At 43.0% G+C, this 27,403-nt stretch overlaps 3 protein-coding genes and 1 long non-coding RNA gene across 4 annotated transcripts in view; 2 read left to right on the top strand and 2 right to left on the bottom strand.

The window, feature by feature from the left end:
* Positions 1–230: 230 nt before the first annotated feature.
* Positions 231–6,749, top strand: prmt9 (protein arginine methyltransferase 9). Its single transcript, XM_085912662.1, has 14 exons — positions 231–521; positions 1,147–1,350; positions 1,416–1,564; positions 1,744–1,980; positions 2,054–2,221; positions 2,447–2,549; positions 2,618–2,727; positions 2,825–3,017; positions 3,512–3,695; positions 4,268–4,620; positions 4,688–5,010; positions 5,091–5,244; positions 5,314–5,436; positions 5,695–6,749. The coding sequence occupies exons 2-14, from the start codon at positions 1,150–1,152 to the stop codon at positions 5,914–5,916; spliced, it is 2,520 nt and encodes an 839-aa protein (XP_085768788.1). The 5' UTR covers positions 231–521; positions 1,147–1,149; the 3' UTR covers positions 5,917–6,749.
* Positions 6,099–9,582, bottom strand: tmem184c (transmembrane protein 184C). Its single transcript, XM_085912663.1, has 10 exons — positions 9,071–9,582; positions 8,640–8,770; positions 8,534–8,570; positions 8,175–8,380; positions 8,036–8,110; positions 7,871–7,964; positions 7,662–7,774; positions 7,469–7,568; positions 7,221–7,392; positions 6,099–7,136 (listed from the first exon to the last, which is right to left on the bottom strand). The coding sequence occupies exons 1-10, from the start codon at positions 9,185–9,187 to the stop codon at positions 6,841–6,843; spliced, it is 1,341 nt and encodes a 446-aa protein (XP_085768789.1). The 5' UTR covers positions 9,188–9,582; the 3' UTR covers positions 6,099–6,840.
* LOC147057296 (uncharacterized) overlaps positions 9,023–27,403 on the top strand; it is a 61,784-nt gene continuing 43,403 nt past the window's right edge. The window contains exon 1 of the long non-coding RNA XR_015066108.1: positions 9,023–9,230. This is a non-coding gene — a long non-coding RNA (uncharacterized LOC147057296). The remainder of the gene's footprint in view (positions 9,231–27,403) is intronic.
* Positions 10,339–19,669, bottom strand: ednraa (endothelin receptor type Aa). The gene is made up of 8 exons (XM_085912632.1): positions 19,451–19,669; positions 17,985–18,459; positions 15,970–16,097; positions 14,245–14,443; positions 13,455–13,607; positions 12,685–12,818; positions 12,489–12,597; positions 10,339–12,401 (listed from the first exon to the last, which is right to left on the bottom strand). The coding sequence occupies exons 2-8, from the start codon at positions 18,414–18,416 to the stop codon at positions 12,264–12,266; spliced, it is 1,293 nt and encodes a 430-aa protein (XP_085768758.1). The 5' UTR covers positions 18,417–18,459; positions 19,451–19,669; the 3' UTR covers positions 10,339–12,263.

The following is a 27,403-nucleotide window of genomic DNA, read 5'->3' as shown; positions in this document are numbered from 1 at the left end:
ACCAGATTACATAATTGTGTCATTTCTGGACAAGGAAAACAATTTTATTGATTGATTTTTAGAAGAGGGTATTTAAGATCTTAATGCACTCCAATAGAGTAAATCAAAGTCATTGAACATATTGAATTAAACCCCACACAATAGTTTTTTTTTTTATATTAGAAAAAAAACATGTTGATGCGGAACAAAATTCACCAGTGTGTTTCAAACCCGAGCTGTTTTATCGTAGGACCCGAAGAGCTCAATAATGCATTTCGCTCCGATTTACGTAGCCAGTGTATTATTATTTCGGTGAAAGCTTACGTAGTGATGCTTTCGTTCCGCTTGTTCTAAGCCAACTGCGAGATGCCCTCTTGGAGAAGAAGAATCTTCCGGAGGCTAATTATGAAAGACATTTTGACATAAAGTGTATCTGTAACGTCACCTAAAACGTCATTTGAATGGTTTATTATTTTTTTTCAAACGACAACAAACAAGTCCGTCGTTCCTGAGATCATCTTGCTGTGATCTAACCTTTCACGGTATGTCAACAATAGTGACGCGTGGCGAGATCTTTTTTTTTTTTAATTAATTAATGGGCATGACGAATAATTCACATCATTACTTGTTCCTTACAGCATCTCAATTTTGCAGTCTGTCCATGGCAGTGTGCCCTCTTAGTGACGGTCCTTGCACTCAGAAAAATGAAGAAATAATATAATTTTAAACAAAACAGCAGTGTATTGTCTGCCCCATTCTTAATATTGCAAGAATAAACAATTAGAGGAATACTATATAACTGGATGGAGACTAAAAAGTTACCTCATCAAGGGAAAAAATAAGCAATTAATTGCAAGAATTAAGTTGAAATGTCTTGAGAAAATAATTAATGTTATGGACATATTCTCACAATTTTACAAAACTAACAGCAAAAAATGATATGGTTAAAAAAAATACTTTTCCATTCTGTGAATGTAAGTGATGTTTACAAGATCAACATCAAAATAGATAATATCAAAGTATTACAAGAATAAAATGGGGAAATTATGAGAAAAATATAAATGTACAAAATTATTGTACGTGTTATTAACCAGATAGAAATATGAGGAATTTTGGATGCAACATTTTTTTCAGAAAATCAAAACTATCATTCTGATTCGTTTACAGGGGATGCCTAATGCCAGCGCAAGGCCAAAGCACGGTGGCAGGAGAACCCGAAGGCGGCGCCGAGAGGACCCGGCAAGAAATCAACTGGTGTCCAGCTCGCTGGAAAGCGCTCAGCAGTGCCTCTTCAGCCAAGACTATGGGCCTGCATTTGTGCACTACCTCTTGGTCCTCAACCTGGCACCAGAGTTCAAGGACTTTGCTAAGGTAATGTGAGCGCTCTGCCCAAAAAAAAAGATTTTTTAATTTTTTCTCTCTTGGTTTTCTTGCAGGATTCCTTTCGCTTCACACTCTTTAAGTGGGCCGAGGAGCTGGACTCGGCAGGCCGCATTCAGGACCTGTTCGGCTGCTACGAGCAAGCGCTGGAGCTCTTCCCTGCAGACGAGGTCATTCTAAACAGCATGGGCGAGCACCTCTTCAGGTATGCTCTCCGTTTTAATGTCCATGCAACGTAACAACACTTTGAACCTGCATGTTAAAAAAAAAAGTGAATTGGAAAATAAATGGATGATGTAAAATTGTGACTTTGAATGCTTAATGCCACTCCCAGTCAAAGCTGTGTTTTCACTACTTGTTTCCAATGGTTTTTTTTTCCTCCAGAATGGGCTTCCGAGATGAAGCGGCGGGCCATTTCTTCAAAGCCCTGAAGCTGAAGCCGGATTTCTCAGAGGCCAGGGAAAATTTCTACCGTGTGGCAAACTGGCTCGTGGAGCGTTGGCACTTCCTGATGCTCAACGACCACGGGCGCAACCGCAAGTACCAGCAGGCCATCCAGAAGGCGGTGCATGGCGGTTGCACCACCGTGCTGGACATAGGTACCGGCACGGGGATCCTCGGGTGAGAAATGGACGCCGTTGTCTCTTTATTGCGACGTCGTCTTGCCTCATCGCTAACATCTCTTCATCTTTAGCATGTGCGCTAAAAAGGCTGGGGCCGCCGAAGTTTACGCTTGCGAGCTTTCCAAGACTATGTACGAGCTGGCTTGCGAGGTGGTGGCCGCCAACGGGATGGACGGAGGCATCCGCATCCTCCACATGAAGTCTTTGGAAATGGAAGTGCCAAAGGACATCCCACATAGGTACAAGCAGGTGGATTACGCCAGGATGGCCATCTCACAGTGGCGGCCATTTTGTCGCTTACTTTAGCTGCGCATCACCAGCTAATAGAAGAATTCGTATCTCAGTATAGTATAGTATAGGAAAACTAGATTTAAATAAATAAGTAAATACATAAATAAGTAAAATAAAATAAAAATCGCTCCCTCCTAAATCGCTGCCCTCCATTTTCTTTGTTGACCTGCCAGGGTGTCGCTGGTGGTGACGGAGACGGTAGACGCCGGCTTGTTTGGAGAAGGCATCATCGAGAGCCTCATCCATGCTTGGCGCCACCTGCTGCTGCCGCCGCAGGTAACGACAAAAACAGTCATGGCTGCCACGTTGCAATGTAGCATCGAGTCACATGTTTTTGTGCAAAGAGGGGTGAGGCTGCATCCCGAGACCCTTCCGCGACTGGGCGGGTCATCCCCGCCAGTGCGACTGTATTCGCCATGGCTGTGGAGTGCCTGGAGATCCGTCGACATAATAAGTATGTTGGTTTTACGCCTTTTAACACAAGGACTTTTTATGTATGGACAAAAAAGGCTGCAAATGATCTAAAAAGAGCTTTTTTTTTTTTTGTTCAGGCTTTGCGTGTCCGACGTCGGCGGTCTTTCATTGGCGGCAGCTGAGCATCTGCGCAGTCCGGTGAGCTGCAGCACCGAACCGGACGATTCCATGGAGCCGTACACCACCGAACGACTCAGCAGGCTGCCCGGAGGCTACTCGGCCCTCACCGAGCCGCTCACCGTGCTCCACATCGACTTCAACCACGTGCAGGCGAGCTGAGATTTGAACACTAAATTCACTCATTGATTTAACAGGTGACGATGCTTAATAAGTCCCCGTGTGCTCTTTTGTTTTCTCTCCCGGAGCCGAGGATCTAACGACTCCGCCGGTGAATAATCAAAACCGTAATTAATTCTCTGGCGTTGGTCTCCTGGAAACCAAACATCATTCATTAGCTCCTACCCGACTATATTATTAACAAGTTTATCATGCAAGCAGGCGAGCGCAGACGCCGTGTCGCTGGGCAATTGGACTGCAAACAAGCCAAGCTAATTTATTCAGATCCTTGTTTGAGAGGGGATATAGAAGGAATAAATTAGACTGAAGTTGTTTTTTTGGACCATAAAACTTTAGTTTGGAAAACTAAACCGAAACGTAGCTTCATCAGTACAATTTATGAAATATTTTGAATTGAATTAGATTTTATGAAATATCATACAAGAGGACTTTTATTCCAAAATAAGAATATCGTATGGTTTCGGCAGGAGCTGGAGGGTCTGAGCTCCAGGCCGATGCAGCGGGTGCGCCTGCCGGTGGTACAGGAGGGCGAGTTGGATGCGCTGGCTGTGTGGTTCCAGCTGCACCTGGACGAAGAAAACAGCTTGTCAACGGGACCTCACGAGGACACCTGCTGGGAGCAGGCCATCTACCCCGAGCACACAAGCAAGGGTAAAACAAAAAAGTATTCAGTGCACAGCGTCTAATTATAACCTAAGTGAGGGAAGAAGAACTCCAAGGGGCAGAGGATCACGCCGAGGGGTGTCTCACATCAGTTCGATCGATATGAGCGTTAATAAATTGCTGGTTTTCTATTCGCCAAGCATTTCCACATGCGATCACTAGAGGGCGCCGTCATCCTCCAGACGGCGGCTGACTCGACTGTCGTCGCTGCTGTCACCGGAATCCGTCAACATCCACGTCCGTCAGCTCCATCCGCTTCTTTCCGTCCGCCGTTATCTGTGCGCCGTGATGGGCTCTGACACTCTTTAGCGATCATGAAATATGCATTTTGTTCTCCGCTTGACATGAAGACGTGAACAGATGTTATTCCTGAAGGAATCCCCCCCGCCCCCCCCTGTGCCTTTGACTCTCATCGCTCTCCTTCCGCTCCCATTTCCTTTACAATTCTATCATCACCTCAGTCAACACTTGAGCTCGATGTCGAACTTTTTATCGCACCGCTAACTGTAATATTATAATCCTGGTCAACAATTGAGTTTTTTTTTTCCCCCCCCTGTCAGGTTTTGTCCTAAAAAGCGGCGACGAGCTGATCGTTGAAGTATCCTGCCGGGACGCCTACCTGAGGCTTTGCAGCGTGGCTGTGCTGCGAGGCGGTCAGGAGATCTCTCTGAGCATGTATCCGGACCCTGGCGACGCCGGCGACTTTGCCCCCAGTGCGGAAGCGGAACTGTGCAGTGCCCTGGCGTCGCTTCAAACGCGGCAAAACCAAGACGTCTGCATGCTGGAATGCTCGGAAATGGCGCTCTTGAACAATTCCGACTACCATCGGAGCTTTGCCGCCGCCTTGTCCAAACTCATCGGCCGCTTGAAGGCCCAATCCCAAAGCCTGGAGGACTCCGCTGATGTTCGGAAGGTATGGAATTTGATTTGGTGAATTCCCGGGTTGAGTAATATTTATGTCCAAATGTTGTTATGTGTAGGAACCCTGCTCCGCGGACCCTCTGTACGTTCTGGACGTGTCGGAAGGCTTCTCCATGCTGTCCCTCATCGCCGCCAGCCACGGAGGAGTGAAGGCCTACAGTTCGGTGGAGAAGCGCAAGCAGCAGGACGTGCTGGAACGCCTGGCACGCGCCAATCACGTTCCCGAGGGGAGCTTGGAGTTCTGGCTTAACCACGGCGAGGACGAGCAAGGGGCGCTGCAGAGGCCCTCGCGCGAGAAACTGTGGAGCGCTATCTTCCTGGATTGCGTGGAGACGTGTGGACTCGTCAGACAGAAGCTGATGGAGAAGGCGTCTCTGGCCAGGTGAGGCAAAAGGAAAAGTCGGACTCAGGTGTGCATATATGCACATTTTTGGTTGAATTTCCATATTTGTATTTCCAAAGATGTCTGCTGGAATGCGGCGGTCGCGTCTTCCCGCACAAAATGGTGGTGCTTGGTGTGTTGGTGGAGTCGGACACGCTGCTGCTAGAAAGCGCCGTCCAGGGCCGTGAAGCCACGCTGGGCTTCAACATTGCGCCGTTCATCAACCAGTTCACTGTGAGTAGCCAGAAAATCCAAATCTGTACAAGCCAATCAATCAATCAATCATGTGTTGTGTGTTTTCAGGTGCCGGTCCACGTATTCCTGGATTTCTCCACGTTGGCGTGTCGACACCTCAGTGAACCCACAGAGCTCTTTGTTCTGGACCTCATGAATGCTAACGCTAACTATGAGGACAAAGAGATCCAGGTGGGTTCTAAACAAGGTTCTGGAAAGTGGTGTTTTTCAAATCCCTCCGTGTAAACAAAAGATAATGTGGTATCGACTTAGCTGGCAGCTAGCGCGAGAAGCTACGTTATTACCGTAACCCGAAATAGATTTTGAATTTATCGAAAAAAATAATCATACAAAAATAAAGACAGAAAATAAAGACCAGACGAATAAGAGCCAATTCAAACTTTTTTTTTTTTATTTACAGAAACTTAACAATGCAATCGCTCTCTCCAGGTCCAGATAACATCATCGGGCAGAATCACTGCAGTGCCCTTCTGGTACGACATCCACCTGGACGAAGATACTCGAGTCAGCACGCTGGCTCCTAACTCTCACTGGAAGCAGGCCGCCGTGGTCCTGCAACGCCCTCTGGTGGTGGCGGCCGGGGAGAGGGTCCGGCTCACCGTCAGGCTCCGCAACAGCAGCATCTCCATAGAGGTGCGAAAAGAAGAGTGATGTTCCAACAGTGTGACCGTGACAGGTGTTAACTGGTAGGTTGACTGTTTTTAAACGGTGCCGTTTGGCCTTTTAACGTCACGTCCTTGTTTCAAACCAGCAACGAAAATCTACATTTTAATAATAAATATCAAAGGAAAAGTATAAACATTACTGTCTTATTCCAAACAAACCACAATTAGTGCTTTATCGTTGGTTTTATTGGGAAAAAAAAATAAAGCTGTGGAAGGCATTAGAATTAAGGGCCACACTCAAAAAGGCAAGAATGTTTTAGACCTACATGTATTTTTTCAAGCAGTTCGAATCTTATGAGACCTTCGTTTTTGTCAAGATATTTGTCTTTCACCCCCCCCCAGGATTGTAGTTTTTAATTTGAAGAAACTTGGTTTGGCACAAAGTTGCTTTTTTTCAGTAAAATGTAGTTTTAGTATATATTCTTAGGGAGGGAAAAAAACGGAAACTTTAAAAGAAATGTCATCATATATGAACAGCCCTATTTTTTTTATTATTATTATTTAATTATAGTCCATTGTGAAGTCCTATTTTCTCATTATTTGACCTTGTCCCCACTCCAAGAAAATATATTTAAAAAAAAAAAAAGATTTCTTATAACATTCCGCCTTGATTCTTGTAGTGTCATTATTAGTGTGCCTTTTCAGGTTGGCCCTCCAACATTCTTACATAACGTGACAAACATAACAAGCAGTAATTTGTATCCCTGCAAATGAGGCTAAACGGCTAAGGCGCTATTGCTTGAGAATGTGACTAGAAAGTCTCTTCATGAGATGCGAGTCCACTGTGCCATCCAACATAAGATGGCGTTAAGTGTCATTTCCTCACAGAACATTCTTCGAGCTGTCATGTTATCGATTGCCACAGTTAGCAATGTAATTGGGTCCCGCCCGTTCATTGGCGATTACTCTTCTAAGTGATGACGATCAGATCCGCTTGGGCTGGCTCTTCGGCTCCGCCGTCACCGCCCGCGTCGTCATCGCTCGCGTCACTTCTGACTTCCTGTCCTTGGCCGAGGCCGGCGGGGGCCGACGCGGAGTGGGGTGTCTGCCCCATGCCTTGGTAACGCCCCCCGGGCGACGGCGGATCGGATGCCGCCTCGCCGATGGCGTCCTGGGAAGCCGACGTGGAGAGGAGGCCGGAGCGCTCGCCGGAGCTCTGCGCCTCGCCGAAGTACGGCTTCCGGGGGCGACCCATTACTGTTCGCCCTGTCGAAGAATAATAATCAGCAATAGACAAGCAAACTGACTGAACGGTCACGTTAACTGACCAGACTAACTAGATTAACTGACCGACGTTGCGGACTTGTTCCGAGATGTCGGCCCTGACGTCTGAGACGTCCCACATGGCCATGAAGGAGTCAAAGCAGGAGCCCTCCTCGGCCTCCTGGATGTAAGGCTTGTACGTGAAGCTTACGTGATGAGCTATGGCCGCCAGGAACATCTCCACACAGATCACAAAGTCCTGAGAAAAAAAAAAAAAAAACGTTAGGCCAAACAGTCGCGGGTACAAACAAGCTAACTGACAAATTACAATTCACCTGTAGCCCGGTGGCTACGGCTTCCACGGTTTGCCAGTCCCACGTGCGTTTCTCTGAGATGATGCCCACCTTCACCAGCAGGGCGATGAGCACAGCTTGCCTGCAAAATGTTAGTTTCAAAAAACACTGTTGCGACAACACCCGGAATAAAAATGATGTTAATGAAGCCTGAAAAACTCTCGACAGTATTCACCAAAATGAGACGAACACCACCATTTTAACACACAGGAACTTGCCCACCGGCTTGATGGGACTCAGCTCCTCACGTAGGGCCCTGTAGAACAGCACCAGGCAGTACATGGCAAACTGGACAGACACAAAATTGACATCATCTACAAATGACTCGTGATATAAAATATAGGAATGATTTAAACCCCCCCAAAAAAATAAAATCAAAAGTACCAGCTGTGACATGTTGTTGACAATAACCAGGTAGGTCCAAGCGTTGGTGGAGCTGAAGTTGCCTTCATCGTATACTTTGCATAGTTGACAGATGCTAGCGAGGATAAAAAGAAGAGTTAAAACCGACAAATGATGCATTCAAAAATGAATAGACGCATCGCTTACAGTGCGATAACGGTCGTGACGGGTCGAACCACCGTGTACTGCAAAACTCCCAGCTTGCATCTTAAGAGCAAAACTCTTTGGAGGACAAGAAAGGTATTTGTGAGTTGAAATGTTAGCTGCTAAGATAAAGTCAACTCACTCTCCCATGGGCCAGGGTGGGCAGCAGCAGAGAGGCGGGAGATGCTTCTGCTGCTCTTGGACCTCCAGCATCATGACCAAGCTGGGGTACTGGTTCTCCAGGTAGTTGAGCAGGAAGGTCATGAAGTTGTAGATCACGTAGGCCTCATAGCACTCGCGACACGTGTCCACATAAATAGCGATGTGGGGATATTTCAGGGCAATCCACTGCAGAGGTTTTAGAAAATAAAATGCCGCGTTATCTTTTATCGAACATAAAAAAAAACCCAGACAGTCCTCATTCACCTATCAATGTAAAAATATATTAGAATAGAATGTTTTGACTGCTACTTAAATACTACTTGTACTTTAATAACTTACACTGTCCAAGCTGTAGATTGGCACCATCCACAGTATTCTAGAAACAAATCAGGGAAGAGTTAATTAAACAAACAAAAAAGTATTTCAAAGATAACAACTTCTTTACCTGATGATAGGTTTTTGAAGCTCAGGTTGAGTGTAATGAACCAGATGCTGCAGAATGCCCCATAATGATATGGGAATGGTCATGAAGACAAATATCCCAGCTATGAACCACGCCTTGTTATGAGTGCCAACCTACAGTCATACAAATACAAAATAAGAATTACTTCTCCAAAAAAAGCCCAATACTGGACCAATATGGTCCCCAAATAATGTTCAAAACAATCAGAACAGGTGACAAAAATGCCATTCATTTTAAACCCCTTTAAAATACACCATATATAATAAAAACATGATGTTTCATGACCAATTACAAATATTTATTATGACAAAGACATATAGCAATCATTTTTTTTCAAATGAACCAATCAGTATTTTTGTTTTTACACCTATGAAATGCCCCATAATGCATCGCTCAGGTAATGAGGGACTCACCTCCGACTTCTGAAGTTCCCAAATGCACAACGGCAGGACCACAAGAAGTAATAAAATATACAACAAAACCACCAGGGGCCGAATCCATCTTCTCCAATTCCCACAAGAACAAGGCATTGTGACATAAAGACAAGTTACCAAAAAGCTTCCTTGTGCCCAGGTGAGTAAAAGTCGTTGTTATTGTTACGAAGACATGTTAATTGTCAGCTCATGTGATTTTAATTTACCCCAGCCGAGTGGCTAGGCTAGTCTTAGCTCGCCAACAGTTTTGCCATGTAAACAAAATGACGTGCGTGCCCGTATAAAATAATAGCCGGTCGAAAGCCTCTTGATTTTTAGCACATTGTGAAACGCTATCCTTAAAACAATTCAAATTTAGCTCATTTAAATCATCTTAACTCTGTTGCTTTTCTTTGGTGGCAAGCCTCAAAGTTTACTTATTTCCTTCTGTTGGCCACTTTTCCGCTTCCGGGTTTAGCTCCCTTACAAGCTACGGTGTGATTGGTTGTATTGTTTCTGTAGGCCAATTGGTGATGAGAATTTAATAGGAGGGTTTGTATAGTTTGATTGTGATGCGTGCTCGCCACTAGATGGCGATGTTCATTAACATTTGCTAATCAGTAAAGGGAGTTTGCTTTTGGCTTTGGAAATTAACATCTTGGAGATAAAAAATAAATAAATCTCATGTTCCTGTCTACTTAATAACTACCAGATTGATTTTGAACCTTTTGATGAGCAAATTGATGATAATGCAACCATCTGCTTTCCAAGGAGGAGCCTAAATCTTAAAATGCTTTTGTAGTCATAATTTAATTAAGATAGTGTTTGGGTTAAATGTTGACACCCTTAACCTGCCATACCAGGATTAAAGAAAAAAGTCTTGTTTAATTAAAACTAAAATAAAGTAACACCAGTGATAATCCTGCATTTCTCACCCCCAAATATTTGTCTATTACGAATTGTACGACTTTCAAGGTTCTTACTGCGTGCAGCATGTTTGTCTTCACGAGAGGCAGAACTTTTTCTCCCCGTCGCACCCGCCCACCCGGTTGTTTCCAGACAGATTGTTCATGAATGTTTGACTTTCTCCTTTTGGCTTTTTATGAATAAGACATTATCTTTGCCACGAGTCACTCGAGCGAATGGATGCCTCCGAGGGACGCTCGGGCAGGGGAAAGCCACCGGGGTTAGGGTGGATAAACATATGTCGCGTTTAATCACAGCCGAAAGGTGTTTTAGCTTAAAGGATGTGGCGTCCATCCAGATTTTTTTTTCTTTTCATGCAAAGTGTGTCTCGCAGTGTCGTCGTGAATACTTCTAGAGCTGTACGTTATCATTTTTTATCAGATCTATAGTACAGTTGAATTTCATTTAAACAAAACGCAGATGATGATTGGCCAATGTGTCAATATAGCGGCAACGATTGTCTTTCTCTTCGAGTCGATCGAGCCTTGAGCTTTTCCCAAGGTTGCATTTCGCTTTTTCTTTCGGACCGTAAAGATCCATAAACGCATTCCCAGTCACGTCGAGCTGAGAAAGGACAAAATCTTAAAATCTCCCCATTGATCCTGCTTTTGGCAACACATGTGACAATTGAGTTACGAGTCTCAAATTCCCACATCCTCTGCGAACGGAGATCAGGAAGCCTTAAGGCCTCGCCGGTCACAGCGGGTCATGGTGTGCTGGCAATCACTCCCAGACGTCTTTTTCTCACAGATTCCAAACGGGGAAACAAGAGCCCTCCTTGTGACTCCCCCCCGAGGAACCTATATTAGCACAGCCTGGGGGAAATAAACTCGCGGTTGCAGGACCTGCCTTTATTGGGAGAAAAAGTGATGCTAACGATGTTAGCAATGGCAACGTCTGTACACGTTTGGACGGTCCTTCTGTAAACACTGGAAAAAAAAAACACTTCAACTTAAGATACACATGTAAAACACTCTTACAAAAATACATACAGTGCTCACAGAAAATGTTTTAGAAAATAATTTTCACAGGAAAACTGAATTTGACCTTAGCAAAAAAGTGCAAACAAGACCCAAACATTGAACGGTCGAACGGGTGCATTTAGATCTTTCGAGACACTAAAGTAAAGTTCAATTATAGCGTATATCTACTCTTAATACAAGGCAGAATACTTTTTTGGTAGCGAACGGAGATGCAATGGGGGAAATATACATGCCAAGAAGTAGACCTTAGTTTTCTGTACGGCTCAGCTAGCTAGCTAGCTGCTACCTGAGCATAATAGCTTGTTAGCGGGCATTTAGCGTCATTATTTGTTTTTATTTTCTTTTTTATATTTATTTTTTGAAATAATTGTTTTCATTTGTATTACATTGTGGCAATAATTTGATAGTTGGACAGAGCTACTAGCTAGATTACCACAATGTTTACTGTATCTTCACCGAATAAGTAAAACCTTGTAACTTCAAGTAAACAAATCAATCATGTGCTCATTCATGAATAAGTAAGCCCTTATTAAAAAAAAAGATACTAAAACTTATTACGACTTTCACTGGTCATCTGCCTTTGTCATTGATTAATATTTACTAATACTGCCACCGTACATCTGTCTTTGTCATGGATTAATATTTACTAATAATGCCACTTTATAAAAGTGGACCTACTACATCTACAAGTTTTGTGGATTACGTGATCATAAATATCGTTGCTATACTTTCAGCGTCGCAGGGTTTGGAGAGCAAATCTTTCCTATGTACTTTCCGCGACCGTTTGAGTTTGAAATATTCACGATGCCGAGCCACTTTAAGTTCAGAACTTGATGACACAATGAGGCTAAATGAATAATGAGTACATCCACGGGCGTGTTCGATGGAGAATTAATCGTCACTAACGCGCTTTTCTGTTTTCCGACTCCCGGGATGGACGCGAGCGCTCGTCTCCCGTCATTTCCTCTGACAGCTGGTTGTCTTCTTTTCCATTGTGTCGCGTCGTCATGCTCATTTTTTATTTTATTTTTTTTACTGGAAACGTGACGCTAATTTGCAGTTCAAATGCATCCGGTGACTCGAAGTCCTTCAGGCAACTTGCCCGTTCCTTTGAAACCTTCTTTCCTCGGCGCCTCTACCAGTTTCATGCAAGGCCGTGTCGGTAGTCCTGGTATATTTTTGAAAAAGGTTTGATAATAATGCATATATTTTGCAAGGCTAATACTGTTTGAGCGCCCAAATATTCAGTCGCTGTCTTTCCGTAGGCTGCGGTCGGTGAGCAGGTTGTTGGGCTCGGGGCTTTTGCACTGGACGCTGGTGCCGTTCATTGCTCCGATACTGCTCAGCTGGCTGTCCGAGTAGCACCAGCAACACAAACACGACTGCGGGAAAAATGTTGAACTTGAGTGTTGTGAACGAAAACACGTACGTTTGCCGTTTACTGTACGTCGGAGGAAAAAAAAGTTTACCTTAAAGCAATTTTTGAACTTTTTGCTAACAAAGTAGAGGATGATGGGGTTGATGCAGGAGTTGATTGTTGCGAGGTTGATGCTTAGGTAGTCCATTACCAAAAGGAAGCTGGAATAACAGTAAAACACCAGTTTCACTTGCAACTATACTTAGTCAAATAAAAAATAAAGTATATTGCGAACTTCTCCGACTTACTTGAACAGCTCGCAACGCGTTTTGTCATACTGGTAGTACACCGTCATCTTCAGGATTCTGCTGAGGTGGAGCGGGAACCAGCAGAGGGCGAATATTAGGACCAGGCAGAAGACAGCCTTGGCCACTTCCCTTCTCTGCAGCGAGGGGAAAAAATAATATCGTGAGAGGTGTCTTAATAGCAAAGAAGCTAGCGAGAGACGAGCAAATGGTCCATTAAGAGTTCTGCGTTGAAACACTCCGATGCTTTGACAATCCAAAGCTTTGCTCTACCAAGATGTTTATTTAAGAGAGAATGTTAGCTAACCACCTTTTTTTTTTATTTTACTTTGGCTTAACATTTATTTATCTTATGTTGGTACTGTAGCTAGCTATCAAGATCGCTATCCCATAACTTATCCCTTGCCGTTTATCTCACAAGATATCCGCCGTATCTATCTTGCCACTAATTTATCGTGTCTCGACATATTGAACTACCGTGCTCGTGCTATTTTGAAAGCCGTCGCTCAACCGACGTATCTTGGTATCAAACTTACTATCTACCGAGCTAGCTATTTCTCAAGCGAGCTCTCGAGCCACCCATCTTGCGGGTTATCTACTGTCTCTGTGTACACCAACACTTTCCTCCTGTTTACATTCTTGCACTCCCTTGACGCATTTTGGGTTGCTTAGATGATCTGATTTTCACCTTGTATGAAGTAAATGAAACACTGGAGCGGAGTTAGCAAAAGTCAAAGGGTCAGAAAGAAGGTTCCGGAATGAATGGGTCCTACCTGTTTGAGGTGCTCGGTCAGGGCGATCCGCAGGCTGCCGTTCCTGTTGTTGAGCATTTCGCAGGTCATCAGGGCATAAAAGATGGCCGTGCAGATCAGCGGGACGCAGAAGTAGAAACCGAACAGCCACCAGTCTTTCGCATCCCTGTAGAACTGGAAAGAAACATTCGACTACCATGATGATACTATTACTCATCGTCGTACTGCTGAAGGATGCACAAATAATCACACTGTGTACTTTTTAATATTGACAGAGAAAGGAATCCGGTGTAGAGTAGGGAGTAAATATTAAAAGTCATCAGACAAAAAAGAAAAAGGACAGATATCTAAGAACTCAACTTCAGTACAGAAAGTTTTTGTACTTCAGCGCTGCAGCAGTCTGCTCTCAGGCTTGTTCCTTTCCTTTATCATTTTTTTTTTTTACTTTGATGCCGGTTTGTTGTTTGTACTGTCTAAGAGTGATTACTCCATTAGGCAGCATGTGAATTAAATCTGCACCTGGCCTCAGTTTTTTTGTGGCTTCAGGTTTCAGGATTTGGTCTGTAATCAATTATGTCCTTGGGAAGAAAAATCAACAATCTGCAATCAACTCAAAAACTAAACATAGTATGTGGATTTCCCCCGAATCTAAACACTCAATACATACAAGCAGGTGTGCCTCTTATCTTCTTTTAAAATTCTTTGTCTAGTCAAAACAAAAGTGTTGGGACGCTTTCTATATGACGAAGCACGTCTTCACCGCGAGTCAAAGCCAAACAGTTCAAAAGATAAACGCGGGATGACGTCTTACCACCATGAAGTCCGACTTGGGCAGCAGCATGCAGGTGTGCAAGGTCTTATTGTAGTGCTCGTAGTGGACTATGTCAAAGCCGACGGCTTCGGGGATGGCCAGCACCGTCGACAGGACCCAAATGGAGAGGATCTCCATAACGGTGAAGAGTGGGATCCCGACGCCTTGCACTCGACTCCAAGACGCCACGGCTCTGTACCTGCCACACGAGAAGAAACAAAGATCTGATGATGTTAGCTTCTTGACTCACTTCTGTCCAAATATGTCCTGAAGCTAGTCTGGGCGTTTCAGTGGAAATCAGACATAGCTTTTTTTTTTTTTTTTCCTCTCTCTATCTTGCTTAACACGTACTTGTGTGCTTGCTATCCTTGAAACTAGCGATATCGCAAGCTACCTATCTCTTGAGCTACAACAGTAGATAACTATTGTGCTAGCTAAAGAAAAAGCTATTGCTTTAGCTATTTTGCTAACTACAGTGTTGTCTATCTGAATCCATATTATTTCCTTATCAGCTGTATATCAATATCTATCTACAGAATATTCCTATAACTATCTACATCTATATCCTTATAGATTTCTCTCGCTTTCTCTGTTCTCTCTGTCTCCATAAACGGTAGCGCACCATAAACTGTCGAGTCAGCAAAGCCCCATCAAACTTTCAAGAATCCATGCGGAGAGATGATCAATTGTTTATTTAAAAATATCTAATATTTATTTACGTGACGCCGCCGAACAGACCCCGGCCTCCATCTTTGGCGGAGACACCCGTCGGCTTGTTTGCTTGTTTGTTTCATTAATAGAAACGCGCTTGTCAAAAATGTTTTAGTAAAATCATACATCAAGATTTCATGGACAAAACAATATATTTTTCATGGCGCGTTTGAATCTTGCTGTTCGACAACATGGCACCATGTATATTTTACGACACGCTAAATGAATCCGTCCCTTTTTTTCCCCCCCTCATCATCCTCTAATATTGAAATATACAACGACACATATTTATATTTGAAAGATAAACTGAAAGTCCAAGTACACGGAGTAAAAATTAAAAGTACTCAAGTACAGATAGCTGTAAAATCGACTCAAGTACAGTGTGTGTGTGTTCCAATTATATCGACTCCATCTTTAATTTCCTGGGGACTTCCAATAACCGTGACCTTAAACTAACCCTTCCTTCATCGTTTTTTTTTTTTTAATCGAACCAACTTTTGCAAAAACAAGCTCTCAAACGCATCCTTTCTGTTTCCCAGAATAGAAGGTCGTTAAACGAGAGCCTCGGAGAGCCTCAGAGAGAGCCTCTTATCTTGCCCGTTGTGTCTGCCCCACTCGGCCGTCATTATTGTTTCCATCGGCTTATTTCTATTAACGACCACGAGCAGAGTGGAACCTCACCGTATGGGCTTTTAAGACCGCTTTGGACGTTATACGTTACATCCGATATGCAATTTTCATGTACTTAATGTTGCAAAAAAATAGTCTGCCGTTAATTAGTAATAAAGGTTTCCAACAAAAACAAAACAATCATGAATCATCCTCCACATAATAATGCACAATTAGTGCGAGGTTCCTGAAAAGTGATGACCCCCAAATAAATAAATAAAAATCACATGATTTCTCCCTCTTTAAAACTCCACAGACTGAAATTGACCTGTTATAAATCGAAGAAATTATTTTTTAAAAAATGACTTTTTTCTTTTGTTAAATGATGTCTTCACGCCAACTGACCTGTCAACGCTGAGGGCGCACAGGTTCAGGACGGTGATGCCCACTGAGGCTTTCTGCAGGAAGGGAACCAGTTTGCAGAGGAACAAGCCGAAGTCGCTGTCGTAAAATGGCCAGTTTCCTGCCAGTAGCTGCAGAAGAAAAAGACCAATCACAAAAACAAATTTTAAATCCTGGGACGAACCTTGTAATCGGTAAATTGATGTGAATTAATTGTCATCGGTGTTGGATCTTAAAAGGAAGGTCAGTCGTTTGCAAATTGTGTTTTTATTGGACTATATTACGCAATATTTAGTGAGCTTTTATTTCATCCTGCAATTGATAAACACTGCGTTAAAAAAACAACAACCTAATACTAAAGCTAATAAAAACAAAACTGACATGAACTGTTTTTGAAAAATAAAAACTAAGAGAAAAAGTCATCCCAAATAACTTGAACTGAAAACAGGAGTTAAAATGAAATCGAAACTAACGGCAACTCCCAAACCACTTTAACCCAGCGACCTATTTCACTCTCTTGGCCCTTCCTGCGAGCATAATTGCTTCCCCGTGGCTTGGCCCATTACCGAGCCCACTTTTAATGTCTCATTTGATAGCCTACGCATCCTGTTTTACTGTTCCAAAATCAAAGCCCAGCACAGTTAGCGAGTGAAGGCTACGGAGATGCGCACTGTATGTCGTCTTGGCACTTTGCCTTCAAGGGGATACGAGATAAGCCAAGAACCCCACGTTGCGGCTTCCGGGATCCTCCTATTGTTTACGCCAGGTGTTTAAGTTTTCCCACAGGTCAGAGGAAAGGCAGTCTTCACGAGTGCCTTGATTATTTTGGGCTTCGGTTCTAAGGAAGAGGACGTCAAAGAGGCTTTAAAGTAGTCCCCGTCGCCATTGTTTGAGCATTGTCTGCTTCCTTTTGTTGCCTCGCACTAAACGGTCACTGTGACACTTGTGCCTTTTATATTTTCAAGTCTTATTCCCAACGTCTAGCTTAATGCTAACACACAATACAAAACATCATAGATGAGCTAACAAAACTAGCATCAATCGCATGGGAAGTGACTTTTCCAACCTGCACATTTGAGGAAAAAAAAACATTTGAATGGACTTGACTAGCTTAATGCTAACACACAATACAAAACATCATAGATGAGCTAACAAAACTAGCATCAATCTCATGGGAAGTTGTTTTTCGAACCAGCACGTTTGAAAGAAATTTGAATGGACTCGACTAGCTTAATGCTATCACACAATACAAAACATCATAGATGAGCTAAGAAAACTAGCATCAATTTCATGGGAGGTTTCTTTAACAACTTGTACATTTGGGGAAAAAAAAGTGAACAGACATGATGCTAATATCAAGAACTGATATTAGCTAAAGACTTGAAGCCATTAAAGTACCAAGAAACAAATGTGAATATAACGGAAAATAGACCAAAAAAAAAAAAGACAGACTCTTACTAACTAGCAGAACATATAGTTAAATCAAACAAGGCTTGAGGGTTTAACAAACCATTCGTCTTTTTTTCCCCCTCTGTCTTTCTTTTTAAAAAAAAAAAAAGTGATTTATCTTGGTGGAGTGGTTATTTTCACAAGGCCTCCAGATAAGGATAGTGACTAACGTCCCAGGTCAGCCAGAGGCAACACGCATGTGCGGCCAAATCTGGGATTCTCATGTTTATTTTAGCCGAGCGTATCCCAGCACCTCTCATCACCCCGTGTAGCCACACGAGGGGGGCGGGGAGAAGATAACCACGTCACAATTGATTACGCTTTCCCGTCTTTTTGCGACCTACCCCGGGCCATTCCAGTCTGTACTTTTTTTTTTTTAGATTGACTTTCTTGTGTATTTCACTCTTGTAGGGTGGGACGAGGCAATTAGTAGATTGGTTTCGGATTAAAAACAGTCCATTTCATGGAATTTTACAGATTGGCTAAAAAAAAAAGCAATAATTAGAAAAAATTTTTTGTGTGTTTCACCGTTCTAACACTGTTGCGGAATAATGTGATGGCGACTCTACCTTATATACGTTGATGGGAATGTCGATGACTATGTAGATGAGGTCCCCCAAGGCCAGGCTAGCGATGAGGGCGTTGGGTCCGTTCCTCATGCACTTGTGCTGGTAGATGATCCTCAGTAGGGTGGCGTTGCCCACCAGGCCCACCACAAACACCAGTACGGAGAACACCGTGTTGATGTACTTGAAGTGGTCCTTGATGGCAATCTTCATAACGCACATGGGCGGCACCACGGGGCGCTTTTCCACCGTCGCGTTGGACGCCACCACCAGCAGCGCCTCTTCCGGGTGAGTCGCGGGCCCCGGGCTGGGCCGGAGGGTGGAGGAGTGCTGGAGATATCCCGGCTCCTCAGCTGCGGCGCCGTTTATCTGACACATTCCTCTGGCTGCCACGCAGACCATTAGCAGCAACACACGCAAGGCCGCGTCCCCCATTATGGAACGTCGTCTGCGCTTTGATTCCGCTCCCCGGTTATCACTAAAGGAACACACGTTTGTTTAGAACTTGAAGAATCGTGCATCCGCATGCTGCCAGAACATTAAGGATGATGATGACCGATACAAGTACTGAACGGTTGAGTCATCTGTGACACCGATACCAAGCATGGATACTTAAAAAAAAGAACAATTTATTTCTGTACATATACATACTTTGTCAGACATGACTTTAGGTTTAGATTGTAAAACAGCCACAAGAGGGCAGTTGCGGGTCCCAATTCCGCAACATAAGGCCAGGTATCGGCCCGATACGGGGTATCAGTACTCGCCCATCCCTCGATTGAACATAAAGCTATTCAAGACTGGAACAATCAAATATTAACTGTTGAAAATCTAAAATCTCTCCCATTTTGGGCAAAAGTATCGAAACGATTAATTGATTGTCAGAAATAATGATCAATTATTTTGACTTTGTTGTCTCCAAAGAGCAATTTTGTGTAAAATAGTGGAACACAATCAAACACTGAAAAAAAAAAACCCCACAAACTTATATTTCAGAAACTTCTAAACAGTAAACTTGTTCTTATTTTATATCAAATTTATACCGGACTGATGCCCTGTCAACAGCCTATAACAAACACTAAAGCTTAAACTAAAAAGCCATTTTTTCTGATGACTCTATTTCCTGTTCAAATCAATTCAGAGCGTCCACATGGGGGGGGGGAGGAAAGGCGACAGACATTCCCATTTGTCACGTGAAAAGAGTAGGTAAAGTTTTCAAAAGCTGTCAGCTTGACTGCTAAAGCCCTTTTGCATCATGTCGCGTCTCCTTCGCCCCCGAGTCGTTCCTGTTTCAAAGTCCCGCCTGTCACCAAGTACACAAAGAACTATTTAGCAGCCAGCCCTTCAAGTAGCATCACAGTTTAGCATCAGCGCCGTGCCCGCCCGCCGGGACCCGTGACAGCACGCAAACTGATCTGCGCATCAATAATAAATACAGTTTTTGCTTTTTTTTTTTTTTTTCCACCTACCGCTTCTTATCAAATTGTCTGCCGCCCGGCCCCCTCGGAAAGCGTCAGGCAAACTTTCAGCTGAAGCCCCCAGACATCTGTATCACATCACATGAGTAATTAACGTGCTATCAAAGCCGCAGCCGGATCCCCTCTTGGTTTGAGCAAAGGCGGCCGTCTGCTCCGAGGTACCGTCGCATTATGGCTCACTGTTTCCTGTGGAGTGTGTGTGTGTGTGTGTGTGTGTGTGTGTGAGCACCAGTGAGACACGTTGACTGGGTGGGATAGTAAATCTCCACCTCCCTCTGGTAACACAGCAGGGCCCCCCTTTGGAAGCAACCCTCTAGTCTACTCAAATTGCAGCTGGATTAAAAAAATATATATATCTCTTAGACCTAAAACAATACTTTTTACTATTTGGAGAAAGCAAAACCAAATTCTACAAATAAGCGAAAACCAGAATCGAGACAAATGATGATCTCAGCCGTGACGGATGACTCGAATGAACTGCAGAGACACTTTAATGTAAGGTAGCGAAGGGAGGAAAAGTGCTTCGAGGTCCATTATGGATTTAGAAATGGACCGTTTATTGTGACGTGTACTGAGAGCAGGAAGAAAGAGGGCAATAGGCAAAGTCCACCATTTAAAACAAGTGGAATAGATTCAATATTCCCACAGTGCCCTCATTTAAAAAAAAAAATCATGCAGATTAAATGTATATAGCAGTTATAAAAAGTCTACACACCCCTGCTGAAATGCTGTTTCTGTGATTGAAGTTAAAAATCAACGGTACCCCCTGACACAAGAATAGATTTCATCAAGTGTGATTAGATGCTGTAACTTTTGTGTGTTGATATTTACCTTTAAGGGGTGTGGCCTCATTAGTGACATCAGCAGCTGGAGTCCGATTGGTCGCTTAATCTGCACGTGAGCGTTAGGGCGTGAGTTGTGGTCTACAGCAGCTCCTTGCGACTGTGGCTTGCCCACGTTGAAAGCATTACATCACCGAAATTATTTGATTTATTTTTATCGGTTGTAACTTTTTCCTTTGGTTCACGGTTCACTCGCAGGCTCTTCTGACTTAATTGGGTAATGCCAATATTTACCGACATTCAAAATTAACAGGATCGTGTCGTCTTTAATTGTACTCATGAATACGCCGTGCCTGCTTAATAAGTCATGGTCAACAGAGGCGAATATTTAATTCATCGGGATGCGATTTGCAGCCCACCACCTCTTTTATAAAACAAATAAATAAAATAAAATAATAAAAATTCTCCAAAGTCCCCCGATTGCTGTGACATTTCAACTTTTAGCGACGGAGCCTTTGTTAGTAAAGCCATTAATATATAAATGATGAAACCTTTACCTGGTCCCCCGTGGACGAGGGCGCCGCAGCAGCTTTCATGTTGTTGTTGTTGTTTGGATGCTAATCGGGTATTAATGCCATTCCGTGTGAACTCCAAGATGGCAGCCTGCCTGGTAATTCACACGCTTGTTCTCTGATGGCATCTGTCGAAGCGTGCTCCCTTCGCTTTCTCTGCATATCGGTACATGCCCGATGGGAAATTTCAAGCCGGCCCCAGACTGGAGAGGATGTAAGCAATTTCTTAACTGGGACACTTGCAAGAAGGGGAAAGGGAAAAAAAAAAAAAGAACAGTACAGCAAGAGAAAGGCAGAAGGGAAGGAGGTTTGAGGCCAATTCTACTGTGACAGCCTGTGACAGAAGGAAGACATTTTAATATCTTGCCAGGCGTCATTAATTTGGGGCATAAGAGTGGCGCAAACAAAAGTTGAACGCACACAAGAGCGAGCGGCGGCTTGTCGTTTTTTTTTCTTCGGAGGACTTTTTCCAGATAAATATCAATATACTAACAAAGCTGCTTTAATGAGAAGATATCGGACGTAAAACAGCTAGAGGAGATTTGGTTGTGTGGTTTTTTTTTTGTGTTAAATTTTGTGAAACTCTTCTCAAACGTTCAAATAGCCATCTGACTCTAAAAAGTAACTTTTCAAATTAACTAACCATATAATATTACATATTTATGGTATTATATCTAATATATTTTCATATATATTTGTACATACATTCATATATTTGTAAGTATACATATAGATTTATTTAAATGTCACTATACAATGGAAATATCCTTAATTCTCAGTTACTAGCACTTTGAGATGACCAAAGTCTAACTACAAGCAAATAATCTCTGTAACATGATCCTAAGCAAAGCTTTCCATTGTTGGGTCCTCACTCGGCCATACATTTTCATTCTGACCGTATCTTCAGTCTCGTGTCGTTGACGTGCCCACAGGCTAAACACAGACGCGCTGATAGTGAGTGAGTCTTTAACATAACTCGTGTTTCGAATCTGGCTCTTTAAAAGATTTCCTGCCCACCCCCACTTGTCAGAAAGCTTGTGAAGACATATTTAGACTATCCGAGACATCATTTGAACATAACGTCATGGAATACGCAGAACATATTTGTCATTGTCATCAAAGAAAAAAAAGTGTCATCGAGGTCAAGGTTTTTACTTTGGTCGTGTCGGGTTTTGGTAAAAAAAACAAAAACCATCTGCAGACAATTTGTGTTTTTTGTACACACAGCTGCGAGAACCGACAATAACAGACTGATTGCCACGTAGCAAATTGGTGTTTTGTGACTGCAGAAAATGAAGTCAAATAAAAAATAAAAAAAAAACTCATGTTGGTTGCTTGCCAATTCAAAATTCTGCCACGCTATCTTTGGTAGTAAACTCGGTGGACGATCTTTCCCTGCAACCTGTTCCCAAGTTTCCATCAAAGCCAGTTGCTCTTTTAATTGGTCCAAAGCTCCTGGACTGGTCCCCCGCCTCGGCCTCCCTTTAGATCACTTAATCCCTCCACTCATTCCTCTCGATTGCCGTCGGAGTTGTTTTTCAGCTGGGCTTTTAGCTCGGAGTCATTGTGTTTAAAGGCTGAGACATCTGTGCCAGCCAGCCGCAACCTTTTAACACGCTGTGCGTGTGTGCGGCTTCTTTTATTGCCGTCACTTTGGGCCGTGTTAGACCGAGAAGCCAGACTCGAAACACATTCACAATAGTTTTGGTTTAGTTTTTAATAACAAATGGATTTAAATTTATTAATTGAGAATTATTATCAATTTTTAATTTCTTATATTATGGACATATTAATTTATAATATATTTATTATTATATTTTAATTCATTTAATGTATATTAATTAATGTATTTATTGAGTTACAAATCTGCAATTGTTTTTTTATTTTTTAGTTTATCGTTGTCCTTGCTAGCCTTTTTCTTTTGCAAACTTTGAGTGGTTTAATAACTGTTAATTATGATGAACATTGTGTATGATGATTTGGTTCTGTTTTTCGAAAATACATTGACTTTAGGTGGTCTTAAATCTCGATGTGAGACCCCTGGTGGTCTGTTGACTGGTCGCCACAGACCCACCGGAGTCTTGGGGAAAAGCTGATATTTGATTGCTTCATGGTGTGGTTAGCCTGTCGATATCTTGATTCGATTAATGGCATCTTGGTGTAATTTTCCACGCCTCGTTTTGTCTTTGGCGTTGATGAAAAGCATAGTTGGAAAAATTCTTCAAAGTACCGCCAGACCTTCATGCTCGGTTTTTATTTCATCGCGATTATCAAAGGCGAGAATGTTTTTGGGATGCAAAGGCTCTTTCGGAGATCTACGAACGAGGCCTCCTTTATCGTGCGTAAGCGGGAGATGTCAAAGGTTAGCCGAAACAAAACACGAAAGCATGTGGCCGCGGTTAAGTGTTTGGTAAAGAGCAACTAATTTATCAAACGTGGCATGTCGTCTGGGATAAGACCGTAACCGTCTGGACTGAGAATTTCTACTCTGGGTGACTTTTTTTGCCATCACACAAACAAATCCATTCCACTCGAGTCTCGAAACACTTAACCCGAATCCGTCGCCCTCGAAAGCAAAAGATAAAACCTTTGATGGACGTCATGGCGCTGATTAGCCGCGATTGGCGGCCTATGCGTATCTAAACGCCCCTCCCATTGGTTACGACCTTTGACCCTCTTAATGGGAAACTTATTCCACCCTGAGGGCCAAAGGAACTTAAGGGGCCCACCTGTGTTGACAACTAAATCCAGGAAGCTTGAAGAAACACTCCTGGCCAGGGAGGGGGGGGATTTATCGTATCGTTTGCCGGCATGACTCGAACTCTTAGTATCGAGTCGTTCTCTGAAGGTTTACCTTTTGTGGCCTGACGAAGCTTCCAAGCAAACCTCGTCAGGTCTCATGTTACATGTTTGTTGTCGTGAAGACAATTAGATTCCATTGATCCTTGCGCTCTGACTCCACCTCCTCTGTTTCCGTTCTTCTTCATACCAAATTCTGAACGACAGGTCCCAATAGGCGACTAACTAGTCGATCCAAACGTGACGACGTCATTACCAGTCTCATAAAGAATACATCGGCGGGGCACGCGTGAAAAGACCCTCATATGAGACCCCTGGCGCCAGGCCACCATGTTGCGAGCCGTCGGACAACTGCTTCGTGTTCCCGAATTGGAGTTGTCCTGTAAAGCCAGAGGTCTCATGAAACGTGTCCAAGGGAAACATGGACCCCGCTGACCTGCGGGGGGAATGTCAGCGTGGGGCCTGGGCAGGCTCTCCGGGGAGACTCAGCAAGAGATGATTTAATTACGCTAGGAAAACACACCCTGTGTGTTTGTGTTTGGGTTGCTGCATATTTGCGCTTGAGCTTCGGAGTTAAACCGCAGCGCAAGGGGCACTTGCACGTAAGATGTTTCAATTCGGGCTTCAACGACTATGCGGTGTGGTGGCCTAGGTTTAATTAGTTCTGTGACTGCTCATTGCCGTTGAAAGGAATGGAAAGGCCATTCAACCATGCTAGCGTTAGCATCATGCTAGTTTTTGTAGTCTGTCTATGGCGTTTTGCATTGTGTGTTAGCATTAAGCTAATGGACTTGAGTTCATCAAATAGGTCTGTAGCACCCCCTAGCTGCTGAGGTTTATTTGAATGTTTTTTAAATGCCACCCAAAACCAAAAATTACCCTAAAATATTTTTAAGTTGGGGTACAAATATTGTGTAAGGTCTTATTACTTTTTTATGAAATGTGGGAAAAGCAATTTTCACAACTGAGGAATATTTAGTTGGATTGCCTAACTTTTTTTTTCCCAGTTTACTCGCTAATGGGGGCTTCCAGTGTTTAGTCTATATATTTATTGGCTATAAATGACTTGGAATTTAGCGTGGGAAATTTGTGACTGCTCGCTGAGTTCAGCCAGGCCTTGGCTCAGTGCCTAGAATATCAATGCAAAAAAAAAAAAAAAAAGAGAAAATAAACAATTAGTGGCAGGAAGTCATCCCCTATTCAACTGTAGTTGTAAACAAACGCTCATCGGCGTTCATCACGTAGTTAGCCTTGCAATGAAGTTTGTTTTCTTGTGAATCTTGTCATGTTGTTTTGACAGCAGTCGAAAATATGTCCTTTGTTTGATTCAACAGCAGGATGGACAACAGTTAGCCACTCGCTAAAATGTTCCTTGGCCAGTTGGATATCTAAACGTGTAAAGTCATAAATATTCAGTAATGCTGATTAATCAAACTATTTTTAGAAGTTTAATTAAGTATATTTACATACTTAATTAAACTTCTAAAAATAGTTTACTGTCAAGCAATAACACTAAAATGTATTTTAAAAATATTTTTAAATAATACAGAATCCATGCATTATGTTTTATGATCATTATTTTGCTATGATGTTGATCATATTTAAAAATGGTGGAATTTAGGGTGTAATAAATGTAATATTTAAACTTTTTAGAACTTACAAGAATATAACATTTATTCTTTTCATTAAATTTTAAGTATTGCGCAAAATAATATATCGTACACGTAATTTTTGCAATTCATGTCAAAAATATCCTCGTCATTGATAGACGACAACATAAATGAATGTTTGTCACGTGATTTGCACTTCTGCAAAGCAACACTAGATGTCAGCATTGCACCGTTTTTCGGCCAGTTCTGCCTCTTTCTGCTTTCATTTAATTGCACCGCGATAAACATCTATCCGGTCCATACATTCTTCCGTATTTGCATGCAATCAAACATTGACGCACTTCCTTTTATAGTTTTATCTCATTAACCTCGACTACTTGAGGTAACAAACAAGTTTTTCCCAATCACCATTTGGACCCGAAAATACTTCCAAAAAAAGCGTCAAAGTGGAAATGATTGCCAGTCTATAAATGAGTTAAGAGTCAGAACAAAAGCAGGCTGTGATGTCCTTTGGCTCCCACTCGGAGCGAGACAGATGCCTCTCCGTGAAACTTCACAGCCGAGGAGCGTAGTGAGTGATGAAAGCCACGATCCGGGGTCCCACTAGCGAAGACCCCCGGCTCCTCGTCTGCCTCGCAGCCCGCCAGCCTATGCGAAACACCCCCCCCCCCCCTTCCTTCATTTAAACGTGGAAAAAGAAAAGTGGGGCTTTGCCTTTTAATGAAGGCCTTGGTGGATTAGGCCCCAGCTAGCACTTTAAAGTTGCTCTTGACAGGTATCTTTAAGTTCACCAAGTTTGACCAGATGGAGCATGTATATTGTATCAAGTCTTTGAATGTGATGCTGCTGCTGCTGCTGCTGGTGGGGGGGGAGAGAGCTTTCAAACAAGAGATGGAAGTGAGGGGAAGGGGGGGGAGGGAGAGAGCGGAGCTTGTGGGTAAAAACAGCGCCTGGATCTGGCGCCGGATTAAATAAGACGGGCGGCTAATTGTTAATATTCATCGATATGTTTAATGGCAACGTTGAAAAATTGAACGAGGAGCGACCCCGAGAGCTTCCCGACGACCCTTTTATGAGCCCAACGTTTGTCTCGGCGGGCCAAACAAACACGCTCCAGTCAGCGGGATCAAACGCGAGCTGGCGCGCTCGTATTGGACCGAGGCCCGAAGTTGATTTACTCGCAAAGTTTGCTGCGAGGAGCATCAACAGTTTGGTGCTACTGCTGTTTTTTTTTTCTTTTCTGGAAGCATTTTTAATGGAATTCCTTTGCAAAATGTCAGCTTCAAACCAAATTGGCTCGCTTCTTGTTCAATTGCAAATCATGCAGTAAAGTTACAATTATTCTTTTTTTTTTTATGCCAAAAAAAGGCCAAAATAGTTAATAAATGTACTAAAGGTAATCAACTCTATCTTGTATAATAATTTTGTTGACATTAGAAATATTAAAAGTCACTACGGTGACTTTAGTCATTTGACCTTTGTAATTGCTCCCTCTAATGACCAAATGTGGAAGTGACACTAAGTGGCCATAATATTAGGTACACCCGCATCATTAGCTGAGTCGAGCTCAACATAAAATCCACTCCTTTTTTTTTTTTTTTTTTTTAACTTCATCTCTTTACTACATTTTTAACTCATCTTCAAGTTGGTCAATTTCCTGACAGGCAGCCAACATTTTCCGTCCACTTACGCTTGGATTTCATCATCTTTTTTTTTTTCCAAACTTAAGACAGCAACGCTAAACACTTGACCAGTCCGATACGTATCGATTCTGTTTATCAGAACACGTATTGTAGTCATCCCAAAGCCACGCCGATGAGTGGACCTCCGTGTTACTAAGCGGCCCCCCATCCCACCCACCTTTTCCTCCCGCTGTTAGTCATCATCTTCTTCTCCTTCTCATGCTCAGATGGTTCTTGAGTGAGCAGTTAGGATTTCAAAGCAATGGCCACTGCTCTTTTGCTTCTGTGAATTAATCATCAAAAGGAGACGAGAGAGCAGGAGGGGAGGAAAGGAAAGGAACCGGGCCTGCTTTCGAAAAATCAATGGAGTCATTCGCCAGACGTGAGGATGATGGGGGCCTTCAGTCATCCGTGTGTGCGTGAAGATAAGACAGTTAACTCACCTTCTGAATTGTCTCTTCCAATCGGCATCACTAATACAACAGGAGGCGCGGGCTTG

This window comes from Syngnathus leptorhynchus, chromosome 5 (assembly GCF_054491065.1).
Source record: "Syngnathus leptorhynchus isolate UIUO chromosome 5, UIUO_Slep, whole genome shotgun sequence".
Lineage (NCBI taxonomy): Eukaryota > Metazoa > Chordata > Actinopteri > Syngnathiformes > Syngnathidae > Syngnathus > Syngnathus leptorhynchus.
The sequence above is the reverse complement of the archived record's forward strand: the minus strand, read 5'-3'. Positions and strand labels throughout refer to the sequence as shown.

Coding starts and splice junctions, on each gene's coding strand:
- tmem184c (XM_085912663.1), bottom strand. CDS start 9,187: ATGCCTTGTTCTTGTGGGAATTGGAGAAGATGGATTCGGCCCCTGGTG. Junction 8,381..8,533: donor CAATCTACAGCTTGGACAGT/GTAAGTTATTAA, acceptor AAACCTCTGCAG/TGGATTGCCCTGAAATATCC. Junction 7,137..7,220: donor GGAACAAGTCCGCAACGTCG/GTCAGTTAATCT, acceptor ATTCTTCGACAG/GGCGAACAGTAATGGGTCGC.
- ednraa (XM_085912632.1), bottom strand. CDS start 18,416: ATGGGGGACGCGGCCTTGCGTGTGTTGCTGCTAATGGTCTGCGTGGCA. Junction 12,819..13,454: donor TGACCGAGCACCTCAAACAG/GTAGGACCCATT, acceptor CCCTCGCTGCAG/AGAAGGGAAGTGGCCAAGGC. Junction 12,598..12,684: donor ACGCGTTGCGAGCTGTTCAA/GTAAGTCGGAGA, acceptor CTGTTATTCCAG/CTTCCTTTTGGTAATGGACT.
- prmt9 (XM_085912662.1), top strand. CDS start 1,150: ATGCCTAATGCCAGCGCAAGGCCAAAGCACGGTGGCAGGAGAACCCGA. Junction 1,981..2,053: donor ACCGGCACGGGGATCCTCGG/GTGAGAAATGGA, acceptor CTTCATCTTTAG/CATGTGCGCTAAAAAGGCTG. Junction 3,696..4,267: donor CCCCGAGCACACAAGCAAGG/GTAAAACAAAAA, acceptor CCCCCCTGTCAG/GTTTTGTCCTAAAAAGCGGC.